Below are 16,810 nucleotides of genomic sequence, written 5' to 3'. Positions count from 1 at the left end.
CAACTTGGGTGGTCAATTGTCTATATGAAACCTATTTCAATTAATCAAGTCTTAACAAGTTTGATTGCTTAACATGTTGGAAACACTTAATCATGTAAATAACAATTTCATTTAATATATATATATATATATATAAACATGGAAAAGTTCGGGTCACTACACATGCACTATTCATTTCTTACATATTCTAACACACACCCTCGTCAGATTACTCATTCTGACATCGGAGTGGTTCACGAGGATCTTATTGGCCGTGGTAAGTGCTAATGATCCGGCTTGCATATGATTTACTTAAAAAATGTAGTATCGTTAATTTTTTGACCGAGTTTTAACTTAAAAATAACTATACTTCTTTTTTTGATTAACATCTAATAAAACAATACTTAAACGTCGAAATAAACATAGATTACCTAATATAGAAAACTAAGGTGAAAAGGTTACCTTTTAATGAAATTTGTCCTTTTTTTAAAGGGATGGAATAGTTTTTGGTTGGTGGTCGGTGAAATTGCTAGGGTTTTTTTTTTAAGACTTTATATATAAGGTTTAACAATCACGAAAATTCACAAAAATCTCCTTTTTCAAAACGACATATAATATTTGACTAAAGAAAAAAATTGTTGCGAAAATGCCAACGCAAATTGCATTTTGTTTTTATGATTCACGTATCAAATTTGCATTTTGCAGCTACTCATTCGCAAATCGCAAAATGGATTTTTGCGAATAAGTGATCGAGATCCCGACCCGTAAATTTGTAATGTCATATCTTTTTATTCTTATCTTTGACTTAGTCACCATTTTTTTAAATGCATGTTTTTTCTTCTTTTAAGATCTATCCATCTGTATTGAATTCAAAGTACCAACTTTTATTTAAAAATCGACCTCATGTTGCGATTGTGTTTTATGTACAAATGTGTCATTTGCGATTTGTATTAGGTTTAGTCTAACATTGATAATAAATTTAACGAATTACAAATTATAATGTTATATAGCAAGTTTTGAGCGGTTAAAGTATGTTTGAAAGTAGAAATCAATGAAAACGTCAAAACTTAAGGTCTTCGAGACTGAATTTCAAAAAAAATGTTGAGACAAATCGCGTTTAAAAAAAGATATGGCATTGCAAAGTTTGAAAGAAGCTTTAAACGTTTCCTATTTTCCAATCTATTCGCAAAATTGCAAATAGAAAACGCATATCGCAAAGTTTTTTTTTTGCCATTTGCGAATTGGATAGTTTTCTCAGTCGTGACCGAGAAAACAAGAACATTAGCAAATCGTTTAGAGCATTCGCAAATCACAAACAGTAATTTACGAATTGCGAGGACTTTTTCTTAATATTTTTTTCTTTCTAGATGAAATTTATATCTCATTTTCCTAAAAAGGACATTTTATTGACTTTATTTTATTGACTTTCTCATGTAATCAAGGTTGCAAAATTCGCTATTTGGGGATTAATCGGTCAGGACTTTGGAAGGATTAATCGGCAATTCGGGGATTAATCGGGGATTAATCGAATTGTACTTTACGCATTTAAATATTAAATTTCAAAAATTATATATGTAAATATAGAAGAAAATCATAAATATAGACATAAACTTTAACATTATTGTCCAAATTTGTTCATTTTGTTCAATAATTATAAATTTCTAGTTTAAATTCATGTTAAAATACTGATCGACTTTGGTCGACTTTGATTACCAAATTCGATTTTGACCCATCAATTGACGTTGACCGATTAATTAAACGGATTTTGAAAAATCGGAACGCATTGCTCCTAAAAATGATTAATCGGAGATTAATCAACGAGTAAACGAGTTTTTTACAACACTGCATGTAATAATAATAGGCATAGGCATTAGTACATCTTAGGGGTGCTAAAGACAAGGTTGCAAAATTCGCTATTCGGAGATTAATCGGTCGGGACTTTAGAAAGATTAATCGGCAATTCGAGGATTAATCGGATTGTACTATATACATTTAAATATTAAATTTTAAAAATTATATAAGAAAAAAAATCATAAATATAAAAATAAACTTTAACATAATTGTCTAAAATTGTTCTATCTTGCTCTAAAACTATAAAGTTCTAGTTTAAATTCATGTTAAGATTTATCCATTTTTTACTTTAACCGATTTTGGTTACCAAATTCGGTTTTGACCCATCATTTGACGTTGACCGTTTAATTAAACAGTTTTCTGGAAATCGGAACGAATTGCTTTTAAAAATGATTAATCAAAGATTAATCGGCGAGTAATCTGGTTTTTTACAAGCTAAAAGATCTTAGATGTATCATCCTCAGCCCTACCCAAAATCCTAAACCCTAAATATATAAACCATTTCCCGCGTCTTTTATTGATTTCCCGCCAATTGTTTATGCTCATTTTCCCTCTTTTACACACAGAAAAATCATCAATAATCACAAATTAGCTACACAAATCCACCGATACCGATCTCAGATCGAACTAAAATGGATGAACTCGACTGGCTGGAAGCTGATCTACATCTACACGAAGACTATTTCGACGAACAAGATGTTGAACCACCACCACCACTACCCGAAGAAGAAGAAGAATCTAACATCCAATCAGAACCGATCGCAAAACCTAATCTATCAATACCTAAGATTCATACAACCACCGCATCGGAAACCGAGAATTTGCAACCGAAGAAGCGATTTCGTCCGATAAACCCTAATTCAATCGAATCCATCGACGATGAGGTTATAGTAGAAGATAAACGGTGCAAAATTGATGAATCTACTCCGATTGAAGATGACGATGAATGGATGCGGTACTCTCCGCCACCGCCACTTGAAGAGGCGGCGGATGATGTTGAGGTGGCGGAGGTGAAGGAGAAGTTTATATCGCGATTTGTAGCTGATATTGATGGTGATTTCATGCCTGTGACTGGACCGGATGGTGATAGGGTTTATGCGAAGTTGATTAGTGAGGTGTATGATGATGATAAGATGAAAAAATTGGATGTGAAAGCGTACTCTAAAGGTATAATTCTGTTTAATTCGCTAGCTTCTTTTATTATTCAATATACTAAGCAAATTTAAACACCTTCATTGTTTTTATGTATCATAATAGTTGCATTTTACTGTGTATTTATGTTGGCTGTGTACGTAGGTGATATTGTGTATGAAATCATATGATGGATCAATTGTGCAGGTCTTATGGTGGAGCCAATAAACGTTTTAATGCAGAAGGTGGAACGAAATATTTTGCAGAAGGTATGCTTTTTCTGTTAATGAGAATATGTTGAGTTTTTATGCTGCTTTACCTTCTGTGGACTTCACCATGTAAAGAGTGAAGGAGAGATATCATATGTGATTCGATTATTATCTTTTGCGTGTTAGACATGGTTCAGTTAGTGGTTTTATGAATGGCTTTATAATATTTAGTGTCCATTATATGTTATTTTCTTTATTGTGAAGAAACACAGATGCCTCAGATAACCATAAAAGAAAGTCAAGTCTTGTACTCTTTCTAATGGCCATTCCTTTTAGCGTACTGTTACATGACCTTTTATTATTGTTGTTGCATGAAGGCTTTGGAAGTTAGTGTCGCTAGTCAGATTGATGAAAATATTTCTGAAACACCTGTGGTGAGTGAACGACTGTGGGTGGATAAATATTCTCCAAATTCATTCATGGAGCTTTTAAGTGATGAGCATACCAATAGAGAGGTATGTATACTACATAAAGTGTTGATATGAACCTATCATTAGCTTAAACAATGTAATCTTATTCTTTTTCGTGATTTTCAGGTCCTTTTGTGGTTGAAACAATGGGATTCTTCTATTTTTGGGTCTGAACTCAAAAGTACAACAGATGACGTTTTGTCTGCTCTAAAAAGACATTCATCTGTTTCTCAATTTAAGAAAGTTTCTAGCAAGAGTTCTTTTGGGAGGAACAAAGACTTTGTATCGAGGAATGAAACTTTTGGAGAACACAATCACTTTGATAAAGATAAATATGATTCTCATGGCACTCAAGAACTTCATAACAAGAAGAACAAGGATTCTGGCCCACCAGAACAAAAGGTAACCTTAGGGGCTATTTTAAATTACTATTTTTATTAAAATGATTAATTCCTATGTGGATATTGATGGCATTATGGATCTAGAGTAACTGTATGCATGTGTACTATTCTATTTGATTTAGGACTTATTGGACTTAATATTGAGCTGCAACCAAAAAGTCCTAACGAAACACCTATAAATTCTTACCGAAAATCTCTTCACTTACTTAAGTCCAATAAGCCTAAAGTAATTAGGCCCTTACTGTTTCGATAGCTCAGCATCATCCAGCCATTGAAATTTTTCCTTGCATCAGATCATATTCCTTTCTGGGTCTGAGTCCTGACTTATATGTATGATTTTATATACTCAAGATTTTTTGAATCTTTACATATCTCATCATATGGAATATAAGTTTAGCTACTAAAAATGTCCAATTTAAATTTTTTCCTTTCATTTTAGCATCAAAGAGAATTTTGCTTTAATGCTTCCCAACAGTGATATACTAGTTTCTATATATGTATACATTAACTGTCCAATTGTTGCAGATCCTTTTACTATGTGGCGCACCAGGTCTTGGGAAGACAACACTTGCACATGTGGCTGCTAGGCACTGTGGATACCGTGTGGTGGAGGTTGTTATTTATTTATGGCACATGCTTATACACATTTTGAAATGTATGTCTATATGTTGTAAGCTTTCTATAGTGTGCACCTATATGGACATTCACATAGGAAAATGTTCTTGGTTTCTGTGACACATATATGGACATGCACATATGAGAGTATATTTGTACATTTTCAATTTATATTCACTAAAACTGGCTATATCTATAGTGTGACACCTAGATGGAATATAACTTGAATCAATCTCACTGGTTAGTACCTAGGTAATTTGAGTTGAAATCAGTTTTTTTCATCAAGAAGTTATGGTAATTACTATCTCAAAGTTCTATGCCAGATAAATCATAGATGTGGCCTGATATATGTATCTACTTTCTACAGATTAATGCCAGTGATGACCGGTCATCCTCAACAATTGAAACCAAAATTCTTGATGTGATTCAGATGAACTCTGTCATGTCAGATTCAAGACCAAATTGTTTGGTATGTTACGTCTAGCATACAATGTACGTTTATGGTTTCTTGTTCTTGGTAGAAGGTTTGAAATGACTTTTTGTAGGTAATTGATGAAATTGATGGAGCCCTTGGTGATGGCAAAGGTGCAGTCGATGTGATTTTAAAGATGGTAAATTATGCATTTTTCTTCTTGATAAATTGCAAAATTCAATAACTATATATGGCAAAAAGAAATGAACCTTTTTCCTTCTCATTTATTAATTTATCATAGTAACCATCCTCTAGTGTAAATATATAAGTATAGTAGTATACAACTCTCTAGAATGGTTTTAATATGATATTGAAACTCCACGCGTGATGGTTATGTATATTTTTTTGTTTAGATATAACAAAGTAGTATTATTTGCTTAGCTAAGTATTATCGACACAGGTGTCTGCTGACAAGAAGTCTGACACAGGGGCAGAAAATATTGGTCAATCAGAACAGTCCGGGAAAACATCCTCAAAGAAGAAGAAAAAGGACGCACCACTTTTAAGACCTGTAAGACATAGTAACTCTATTCTAATATTTGATGACCTGCTCTTGTTTATTTTATACTATTGGCTTGACTTCATGTGCAGGTGATTTGCATTTGCAATGACTTATATGCCCCTGCTTTGAGACAGTTACGTCAAGTGGCAAAGTAAGAATTGTTTAGTTTGTTTTTCAGGCTAAATAACAGAACATGATTATTGACAATCTTTCTTTTAAGTACTAAGTAATGTCAGGTTTGTTGAAAACGATGATCTAATACTACTGTTATGCACATTAGGAATGTTATAAAACTTAGGACTCAGACACCATATTCATTATTGGTTTATAGTTTTATTTAATTAATGAGTGTTTTAGATAAAAAATTATCTACTCTGCAGTACATATCTGCAATAGAAACTGATAACAAATTTCTACATCTGCAGGGTTCATGTATTTGTTCAGCCAACAGTAAATCGCATTGTGAGCAGGTGAAAATTCAATTAGATTTAGTAATCAAACATCTTATTGAGGTTTTAAATAAATTGGTTCATTTGTATATTGTATCTTATGGTCTTAGTAACAATATATATTGATATTATAGACCGTTTTTAAAGCAAAATTTATATATTATACCGCCATGTATGCTGTGTAATATGCTAATTTGCAAAAACTTATTACCAGTCTTATCTTCATAACCTCTACTGTACACCTAGCATTGGTGATGTCATGGTTAAGGATATACTGTAAGTGACAATTATGCTTGTGGCCTCGATCAATAAGGGAAACTTTAGACTAAAAATTTCATCTTTGTATTACTTATGCTCACCTATGGTTTTCTACTCAAATATTCAGGCTTAAATATATATGCAACAAAGAGGGAATGAGGACGAGTTCTATAGCACTTACTGCATTGGCTGAATACACCGGTAAGTAATTTGCATATTAATTATATATCCCGCAAGATATAACTTTCAGCTAAATCTATACAGGAAACATAAACTTAAAGGCGTATTAAAATCTTGGAAGTTGTATATATGTTGTTTCATCATGGCTGTTATCATTTGTGTGTTTAATTTGAAGGGACATAGTTTCAGAACGTTGTAATAGCATATATCATTAAATATTTACTAATAGAGCTACTACTATAGTAAACTACTTTATCCAGATTTATATATATCTAATATCATTTTTTTCTTAATTCCTAGAATGTGACATACGCTCATGCTTGAATACACTTCAGTTTCTTAACAAAAAGAAGGAAACCCTCAATGTGGTATGTTCACTTGAGCTTATTCTTCTCTATCGTTATACTTACTATAAGAAATAACGTTGAATTCGTTATGTTGTTATATGTATCATGTCTGTAAAGTTTTCCCAGTTAAACTTAAAAACTGTCTTTTTTTTTTTTTTTTTCTTCTGTATTGTATTGTATTGTATTGTATTGTATTGTAGTTGGACATCAGTTCTCAAGTGATTGGCAGGAAGGATACCTCAAAAAGTGTATTTGACATATGGAAGGAGGTGTGATTCGGTGAACCATTTTTTATTTTCATACATTTTAACCATTCGCGACCTTATTAAATATGGCAGTACATGTCCTTTTCGTATTTAAAAGGTTTTTCAGAAGAAAAGACTGAAAGGGGTAAGGAAGTCTATGGATGGATGCGGAAGCAAATTTAACGAGTTTGAATCTATGCACTCTTTGATATCTAGTTGGTATGTTAAACACATACAAAAGAATTAACTTCCTTTCGTTTTAATCGCCACATACTATATTATATGTTGACTTTTGACTTCTCAGCGGCAACTATGATCCAATATTAGACGGGATCCATGAAAACATCCTGCAACTAAATTATCATGATCCAGTGATGATAAAAACTGTAAGTTGCTCTATTAAGTAACATGTACTGTTCGGCGAGTACTCGGTTTTTTGCAAATCGGGGAGTACTTGGCAAGAACTCGGTCAAGCTTGGTCAAAACTCGGGATTACCTCGAAAATCATTCAAAACTTTGCCCAAACTTTGAGTTTTTCAGAAAATAGTCAAAATTGGGCAAAGCTTGGTCAAAATCGGTCAAAGTCAAACTTGGTCAATATCCGAGTAGTCCCTGAGTAGTGATTTTTTGAAACGTTGGTAACATGATGGGTTATAATAGACATATGGCTAAAAGCTACTTGTCTTGCAGGTCAAGTGCATGCACAATCTTGAAATTTCTGATATTCTTCATCAATATGTCATGCGCACACAAAAAATGTCACTAGAAGGTAGTCATGTTTCATCTTAACAAGCTTTATATAATTTTTTTAAATGGAAATGAAAAACTAATACATTCTTGCTATCATTTTGTAGCGTATCAGCCCGCCTTTGCGATTGCTATACATGGTGTGGTCTCTCAAGTTGAAAAAGCTAACATTCAATGGCCAAAATCTTTTCATAGGTAAATTTTTTTTTAACTTTATAAAGATGTCTGCTGGCTATAATAAGTGGCTTCATTTTTTTGTCCTGTTATGTAAATTTACAGATACCGAACATCACTCGTTGACAAAGTGGAAGCATTGCATTTGTGGCACAACAAAATATCCCCATGCATTTCGAGACACATATCGACCAAATCATTTGTGGAGGACTTGGTTTCCCCATTATTACATATTCTGTCACCCCCAACGTTAAGGCCGGTAATTTACTTGTATAAATCTTTTTCTTATACCAGCTATTTTGTTTTTTGTTACCTTCTATAATTAACTATACAATCTCAACCCATGATTGTGCATAATGAATGCGTACCCATGTTAATGTAACTTATAATGTTTGTTAAGTGTCCTGAGTTGCTCCTGGCTATGAAGGGTTCTACAACTTTTAAGAATATTAAAGATTTAATAAAATCCTTGTAGGATAATAGTAGAACTTGATGTGCATCTCATCAATTGTAGGTGGCTATTTTAACCCGTTAACTTATAAATGGGCCGATGCCTGTTATGTAATATTTCTTATTGGTCTTGTGGGTTCAGCAGAAAATAGCTTAAACGAATAAAGGCCTAATTTGTTGAATGCCATCCAAAGCGTATCTATACTTCATCAAACCTCTAAAACCGTTTTCTGTATTTGAATAAGTTTGATTCATAGTGACATGATAAAATTCATTAAAAACTTTGACAAATCCCCACTTAGTTTTCCTACCAAACCTATTTTGACCAGTTGACCTACCCGTTTTGACCCAAACCTATTTTGACCTGCAACCCACACGAGTCACATTTTTCTTACCTCAATGTATAATCTCTTTACTGTCATAAAAGTACTAAATAATTGCTACTTTGTACATTTAAATTACATATACGCCTAGTTTTTGACACAGTTATGTCTGCATCGGTTCTGCTTTTCCAGGTGGCTTCACATCTGTTGTCTGAAAAAGAGAAGAACGAAATGACCCAGCTCGTAAAGACCATGGTGTCCTATGGCATAACATACAAGAACAAAAAAATCGACCCTTTACCCGGTAAATTGCAAAATCAATTCACAACAGACGCTCCAGTACTCACATTTGATCCTCCGATTGCCGACTTTATAAAATTTGAGGTTGGGATTGTTCAAATTTGCATCATAATATTTCATTTATGAATTTTATGTCTAATATACAATATCTTCCTGCAGGGCTACAGTTGTAACTATTTTGCTCTTGCCATAGCTGTGAAGCAGGTTCTATGTCACGAGGTAAGCATAATGTTCCTTCAGGTCTTCTTAGGTATTCTTATATTCTCACCTTTTTACTATTATGTTCTTGAACAGAGGTCATTTTTTGTAATTGTCAAAATTTGAATTTTAGCCCGAGCTCGACTAGGTTTGAGCTTGGATCGTTCAAAAATAAAAGAGCTTAAGTTTGTGCTCGGCTCATTTCGAGCTTAATGTATTAAGCTTGAGCTCGGCTCTTTTAATGGTATATAAGCTTGCTCGAGTTTGACTCATCTATATATAAAATAGTTATTATTGTGTAATAATACGAGTATATAACATATAACATATAACATATATTATATTAAAATAAAAATAATAATTCATGTAATTTAAATAGAAGTCTCGTTCAGGTTTGAGAGATTATTCGAGCTCGATATAAAAAGCTTGAGCTTGAACTCATATAATGGAAGATCTTCATAATATGTTCAAGCTCATGCTCGTTTGAGCTCGGCTTGAATCGAGCCTTTATCGAACTGAGCTTGAGTGGCTCACGAGAAGCTCCACTCATTTACAGCCTAGGTAGGTCAAGCCGCACTATAAACACCACTACATTAAGCTTAAATATAAATACAAAAATCATAGTATTAGAAGAATAACTTAAATTTTAAATGACACGATTTGAGGGGCTGTAAATTAGCGACCTTGGAACACTTAAATTCTTTCCTATATAGAAAATATCTGCACATCAAAAAGCCCGATTCCAGGAATTTTTTATATGTTGCGTTGTATACACTCGTAGTTAATTCAACAGCATGTTTTTTTTTTTCGTACTAGCGGTCTTCTCAACTATACATTGATACTAAGAATTCAAGTCAGCACAAGATTTATGATCATGTAACAACATTTCCATTGTAGGTCGAAAAGCAAAGGATACTACAAAGTAGCATTAACAGAACAAAGATTGCAAACGATGTGGGTGATGAAAAAAGAACATATCTTGCAGGAAAAGAGAATTTTATTAAACGTGATAATGCACCGGAAAAAGCCAAAAGTACTAGCAACTTAAATACTTCATCTGGTCCCCAACATTCTAAAACGCCTACTCCTGTTAATATTACTACGACCTCTGTTTCAACATCTGAAAAAAGTGCCACGTCCATTGAGATAGTAAAACCCGCAGCAACCACAAAGAAGAAAGTAAGCGGCTCGTTTAACTTCTTTGACAGGTAATCTGATATTATACTTCTTATAAACCTCCTTAAACTTTTTGTTGGTAACGATAAGCAGAGGATAGCGCTACTTTAGGATTCGACATATCTTATATGAGTTTCTCAATTTCGATTTTTACTATATAAGTAACCTCTAGGTTTTTGTCATCTTATGTTTGCTATCGTAGTACTGTAGTTGAGTTTTGGTGACTACACCAGTAGTGGTTATGCCATTTTAGTCGAGGAATCGAGAAACTTTTTTTTATTCTGTAGCTAATAGTCATTGTATTAATTTATAAACCAGGTTTAAACGAGTGAGTGCCAATGGTTCTCAAATGACCGAAACAGTGAAAAAGGTTTCAGCAACATTAGAGAGAGATTCACGCCCCGTGTTATTCAAGTATAACGAGGTATTTGTTCTGTTCTTTGTTTTTTAATTATTATTCAATTAAATTAATTGTGAATGCTGAAGCACTGAATTCTCACACCCATAACGCGATTGCTGCTGTTTCGGTGTCTAATATTCATTCTTGAATTTGTTTTGCCTGACATTGTCCTCATGCCGCAGGGGTTCACAAATGCAGTTAAAAGACCAGTTCGCATGCATGAATTCTTTTTATGACATTGACACCAAGTTGTTTTTTTTCTTTTTTTTTTCTTTCTGTTATGTCTAACATCACTAACACTTGTGCTAAAGTTATGTATCAATTCCTTTTGTCATTAAATTTCACATTTCAAATTACATAACGAACAAACATAGCCATTCAATCAGACTTTTGCTCCATTTATAGGAACCTTGTATCTTTATAACCCAAAACATAGATATTAAAACTAATTAAAAGATTAGAACTCAAAGGGCCGTGAGATCATGGGTTCAAGTCCTGTTTAGGACATTATTCTTATAGAAAAAAGATTATGTTTAGGACATTATTCATATAGAAAAAAGATTGTGTTATGATTAAACAAAACTGTTTAGATAAACCAGGAACTCCTGGCGTAATTTTGTCCTTGAAGAATGCATTTTCACAACCACGAAATGCAGAGTAATACACAATACAAATGTTGTAATCCTCTATCATAAAGTCAAACTTATTGACTGGTTTAGTACATAGTTACAAACCGACAAGATAACTCCATGATTACCTTCTTTGATATTAAAAGCCAAGGTCCTCACTTTTAAGAGGTATAGCTCATTTCTCACATTAAAGAGTTTAACACTAAAGCTTGCAGCCATTAGTATAAGAGAACATTAAACTATTTTCCTTCAAAACTCACTTCGAAAAATTAGAATCTTGAAAGATGGAGTGCAGTTACGATCTAAATGGCCTTAAAACTAGTTCTTTTCTAATCCACTAGAATATAATCAAGTCAACCAAACTAAGCACTGGAGTAGAGTGGGCCGTCTAACCATGAGGGAGGTGTACGACACAAAACCATTCTGGGAACATGGTCGACCAAAAGCCTGCTTGCTCTTTTTTCACCTCTTGACACATATGACTCATTAGTGTGAGCTTACACTCACCGAAACCAAGTTATCAACATGATCCTAATAACTTGGAGAAAAATTTCCGCCTTTGCGCAGCATGCCACCTGTCACCTATGGTAATGAAACTCCCCATCTACAGGACGTATATCGATGCCCTCGACAATAAGCCCGGATTTCCAGTGAAGTTCATTCGTCTCCATAAACCTCATGTCGACTTCACCGTCCATATTGTCGTTGTAAAACTTACCTAACTCAACCTCCATCCATCCATCTGCTCGCCTATGTGGGACCCCGCCTATTACTTCTGTACGTGTATGTGCAGAATTATGCAAATTATCACTAGCTTTTGATGGTTTTAAGTAAACAACAGGCATATCAACATCTTCACTTTCATCTTCTACTTCCATTTCACCTACGTGACGTCTAACCGATGTTTTTGCTGCGAAATCTAGCCCATGTGAGAGTTGCCCAATGTTGTATACAAGAAACGCAGCATAAGTAGTCTCGGATGATAGCATCGTAGTTTTGAACTTGCCTTTAATTTCAAGCCAACAAACAGCTAATAGCTCAGCTGCCTTTGAGAATCTGCAATCATGCAGCAATTAAGTAAATATCTTCTTTATTCTAACATCATCGTCAATTCAATATAATATATATAAATATATATATATATATATATATATATATATATATATATATATATATATATATATATATATATATATATATATATATATATATATATATATATAACGACAACCCTTGGGGATGTCGTTAAGGTGCAAACAAGACTTCTTATTTAATAACCACCATATAAAAATCAACACTAACCACTTTGTACAATAGATTGATGCACCTTAACGACAGTCCTAATGGCTGTCGTTAGAAAAATCCAAAATAATATTAAATAAAAGAAACTTAAACTCACATGTATAATTAACGAAATAAAAAACACAAGGAGTGAAAGGAGCGACCTCGATTCAGGTAAAGGCCTCCATCTCCAGAACACTAACGTGTCCTGCCATGCAATTGAAAGCGACTTTGCTCCTAGCATATAACATTTTTTTCCGTCTTTTTTATTTAACGAGAAGCTCTGTACCCATGTTTTTTTTAATCTAAGTTAGAAATATGATTCAGATGTACAATGTGTGTAGGAGCTAGTAAAGAGAAGACCATAACTAACAAAATCTTAGTAACAAATATCATGTAATTCCCTCAATAAAGTAATAAACAAGATTTTGTAGCAAAATACTCCTGTTTATGTAATAATAAATAATACTCTAGCTTGTTATTACATTATCGCCAGCTAATAATTAATAGCTTAGTGACAGTCATCATAATCGCCGCTCATAGTTAGAATTAAGCATTTCCGACCCAGCTTTGAAATGTAATACATAATGCATTCTTCATTCCTTCCCCATCTCTGCACAATGAAATCATCAAAGCTCAGATAAGGGTCTCGATCTTTGGATTTTAGTATAAAATTATAGATTCTATTATTTGCTTTTAGAGATATTATCAAGTACAAGCCACCAATTAAAACCCTTGATATGTCCCAGAGTTTAACCAGGGATATTTTATGCAATTAGTTTGATTTGAAAGTTTTGATTTAGAAAAAAAAAAAAAATAATTAAAAAACTTCTCTTGAAAATCTGCCCCCACAAGATCAGCTCAAGGGAAAACAAGAATGGAATGCCGTATGTATTACACTGTCGCATTTGCTTGTGAATCTAATTCACCCACTCGTCGTCACAAATACTCGAACTAGACTATATGAACACATTTAAGATCCTAGTTTCAGGGTCTCGCTACGCTTGTTTAGCCAAGTTAGAAGCCTACAATTACTAATAAATGCCATGTAAATTACCAAGGATGCATCAACATTTAATATACAAATAAGAAGTCACAAAAACTTCACCTCGGGTCCTAATTTCTTGTCCCTTCACAAAAGAACAATCGTTTTCGCACTTAAAAAAAGATTATTCTCGCTTCTCTAAATGATTTGTGTTGATTATCTAGCAATAAAGACACTAAAATTCTGCAGTTATTCAAACTAATTACTCATGTATAACTTCTATTACATGTGTAAATATGACATAAAAATCTACAATTATATATTATGTTAGTATCCATAGTCTCACATAACAAAAAAAACGAACCCAAAACTAACAGGCATTTCATCGAACAGTTGGTGTGCAAAATTAAAAATAAAAAAAACATACCAAGTTTCCATCATCAAGAAGAAGGTGAGAATCACACAACCGAAAATACAATTCTTTCTTAGACGTAAAACCCACCGGAGTAACTGATCGTGAAATAATATCCATATAATCAGCCGGCAAAAAAGGCTCCCAAACAGCATCAGAATTAGCAAATAACTTAAAACCCCTACAAATAGATGAAGCTCTACAAGCATCACGAGGTGAAGTGTGTGAAAGAATGTAAGACACACAACCTTCTGATAATAACACAAAATTAGTTGAATTTCCTGCTGAAATTGTTAGTTCTGAAGAACCGCCTTCAGCTTCAATCGTCATAATTATAATTTAAATTTAAAATTTAAAATTAAAATTAAAAGAAAGTAAGGAGCTTTACATGTATGAAAGAAAGGGGTTTATGTTTAAGTTTGGGGCCGATGGGGGTGAGAGAGATCTGGGATTTTAATTGGATGAAGAGGGTACAAGTCTTGATATGATTGGTTGGTGCCACCGTCATTGAGAATGGGAGTTTTTGGATTATTCATTGTGTTAAGGAAAAAAAAAAAAAAAAACTACTGAAAAAGGGCGTGAAACTGAATTAAAGCAAATGTATTTTTGTATTTTTGGTGACGACTCACATTACGTTTGCAATTTATATCCTTCTGTAAATTGTAGAAAAAAATGTGTGGATAGTCCTTGCGGTTTGTTAAAAAAGCTATCAAGTCTAAAACTATATTTTCAGGGTGGAGAGTCCTCATAGTATGCAAGCGTTGATGGAAAACCGTGTGTACTTTTCATTCAGATTAACGCAGCGGATAGTTAAAATAAACATATTTTACATTACAAAACATGCACACGATTCACGGTTCCAACAAGATCCAATTACACCACTAATAATTGTCAAAATATATAAATTCACAAAGTGAGTAAATGTTATACCTTTCTTGAAGAAATGAATTGATGGAGAGAAACTCACGATCAAAATTATGACCGTCTCTTTAGATAGTCCACACTACACTTCAAGCGACTGTCAATGGATGCTAGTCCAAACCCCAAGTAACGTATTAATATAATCAAATTATATTAATACAAGAACTAATATTCCGTATGTATTATTTCCGATTTGATTTCAGAAGAAACCAAAAACAATGTAAACTTTGCTTTGGTGTTTGTGAGCCTAAATAGAAAAATTGGTTTTCTTCTCTTTTTTTACACAAAAGAATGTCAGAGAGTAAAACTATATGTTGTGAGATTTTATATGTATTATATACACATACAAACACTCATAAGTTAGTGGTCAATAATTTTGATCTACTTTTTAATTTAAAACAAGATAGTAGGTATACTCCACTCAAGATGTTTAATTCCTTTTGTGACCAAACTACTGCACTGGGCCGAAAGCAACAAACATGTTGATTATTAAAAGATACGGAGTATGATTTAATTAATTAAACTATTAAATCTCTTATTTAATTTTAGATAATTAATTCATATAGACTAATTACTTAATTAATCAATTCATAACTAATTATTTTAACTTGTTTCGTTACTTGAGTAATATATATACATCATATATATATATATATATATATATATATATATATATATATATTTCACTTGACGTCTAGGTGTATATGTGTGTGACTCCGAAGGCTCAAATAATTTTAGCCATATAGTTATATGGTGTATCTTGCACATTAATCTTACAGACTCCCACTTGTGCATGACACAACACTAGGTAACTATATAAACAATGTATAGCGTCTAGCAACACACCATTGTTCCTAAATTCATTTGAGGATAGTTTCTCATAACTGCACTTAGTAAGTGATAAATGTCATTTGTCCTTTTGTTTCAGATACTTTAGTTAAACTTGAGATATGGATCATCGGTCATTCTCATTTGTTTAACGATTTTATTTCTCGATCTTAGAACTGAATTAGATTACCAAATTAATTAAGTATCATCTTAATTACCTCTGGGTGCGGCCACACAAATATCTTATTCATTCATCGAGGAGCTCAAAAGTATCTAACTCCAAATATTTTGGAGGAACAAATCCTATATTGCATACACATGTCTCTCATGAGCTTTACATTATACCCAATAATGGCCTTTATTACAGCCTTATTCAGGACAGCATTTAACCATATCAAAGTACAATATTCCACACATCGAAACCGGCGTACATCTCAAGTATAAGGACATAAAGAAATAAACACTAAAAGATTCACTACTGACAACGATCCATGTAGTGATATCTCGGTTGGGTCATTCCAATATTCATCATCAATGAATACATATGAATTTTGGTCTCTACAAGTTAACTATTTATCATCAATAAATATAACCAAAACTTCATATTAATCTTAATTCATGTTATTCCCATAACATGATCGATTATGGAGATTTTGAATAATCAACAATTATTCATGGATTAAACATGCTAATATAGAACACAGTGATATAAATGAAAATGATCATACCATCAATATATCAATTCATTATGATAATACTGTTTAATGTTTCAAAAATATCCAAATACTAAATTACAAATTAAAAAGATCAGCAGCATAACGAAGTCCAATACTACTAGCATGATCATCATACTTGTTGTGTGTCATGGGCTTCATGA

At 32.9% G+C, this 16,810-nt stretch overlaps 2 protein-coding genes across 2 annotated transcripts; one reads left to right on the top strand and one right to left on the bottom strand.

Moving 5' to 3' along the window:
* The first annotated feature begins 2,401 nt into the window (after positions 1 to 2,401).
* LOC139876713 (uncharacterized) lies at positions 2,402 to 11,183 on the top strand. Its single transcript, XM_071864089.1, has 23 exons — positions 2,402 to 2,997; positions 3,169 to 3,230; positions 3,548 to 3,685; positions 3,767 to 4,042; positions 4,567 to 4,653; positions 5,024 to 5,125; positions 5,202 to 5,267; positions 5,529 to 5,639; positions 5,720 to 5,781; positions 6,056 to 6,100; positions 6,465 to 6,538; positions 6,818 to 6,885; positions 7,065 to 7,133; positions 7,228 to 7,328; positions 7,414 to 7,495; positions 7,800 to 7,878; positions 7,964 to 8,051; positions 8,136 to 8,289; positions 8,996 to 9,187; positions 9,263 to 9,322; positions 10,199 to 10,509; positions 10,796 to 10,901; positions 11,060 to 11,183. The coding sequence occupies exons 1-23, from the start codon at positions 2,463 to 2,465 to the stop codon at positions 11,111 to 11,113; spliced, it is 2,922 nt and encodes a 973-aa protein (XP_071720190.1). The 5' UTR covers positions 2,402 to 2,462; the 3' UTR covers positions 11,114 to 11,183.
* Positions 11,184 to 11,501: 318 nt separating this feature from the next.
* On the bottom strand, positions 11,502 to 14,643 carry LOC139876584 (putative F-box protein PP2-B12). Its single transcript, XM_071863925.1, has 3 exons — positions 14,200 to 14,643; positions 12,952 to 13,070; positions 11,502 to 12,562 (listed from the first exon to the last, which is right to left on the bottom strand). Exons 1-3 carry the CDS (start codon positions 14,512 to 14,514, stop codon positions 12,085 to 12,087), a joined length of 912 nt encoding a protein of 303 aa, XP_071720026.1. The 5' UTR covers positions 14,515 to 14,643; the 3' UTR covers positions 11,502 to 12,084.
* Between the last annotated feature and the right edge of the window lie 2,167 nt (positions 14,644 to 16,810).

Source organism: Rutidosis leptorrhynchoides, chromosome 11 (assembly GCF_046630445.1).
Source record: "Rutidosis leptorrhynchoides isolate AG116_Rl617_1_P2 chromosome 11, CSIRO_AGI_Rlap_v1, whole genome shotgun sequence".
Taxonomy (NCBI): domain Eukaryota; kingdom Viridiplantae; phylum Streptophyta; class Magnoliopsida; order Asterales; family Asteraceae; genus Rutidosis; species Rutidosis leptorrhynchoides.
The sequence above is the reverse complement of the archived record's forward strand: the minus strand, read 5'-3'. Positions and strand labels throughout refer to the sequence as shown.

Coding starts and splice junctions, on each gene's coding strand:
- LOC139876713 (XM_071864089.1), top strand. CDS start 2,463: ATGGATGAACTCGACTGGCTGGAAGCTGATCTACATCTACACGAAGAC. Junction 2,998..3,168: donor TGTGAAAGCGTACTCTAAAG/GTATAATTCTGT, acceptor TCAATTGTGCAG/GTCTTATGGTGGAGCCAATA. Junction 5,126..5,201: donor ATTCAAGACCAAATTGTTTG/GTATGTTACGTC, acceptor GACTTTTTGTAG/GTAATTGATGAAATTGATGG.
- LOC139876584 (XM_071863925.1), bottom strand. CDS start 14,514: ATGACGATTGAAGCTGAAGGCGGTTCTTCAGAACTAACAATTTCAGCA. Junction 13,071..14,199: donor TTCTTGATGATGGAAACTTG/GTATGTTTTTTT, acceptor ACATGGGTACAG/AGCTTCTCGTTAAATAAAAA. Junction 12,563..12,951: donor AGGCCTTTACCTGAATCGAG/GTCGCTCCTTTC, acceptor GCATGATTGCAG/ATTCTCAAAGGCAGCTGAGC.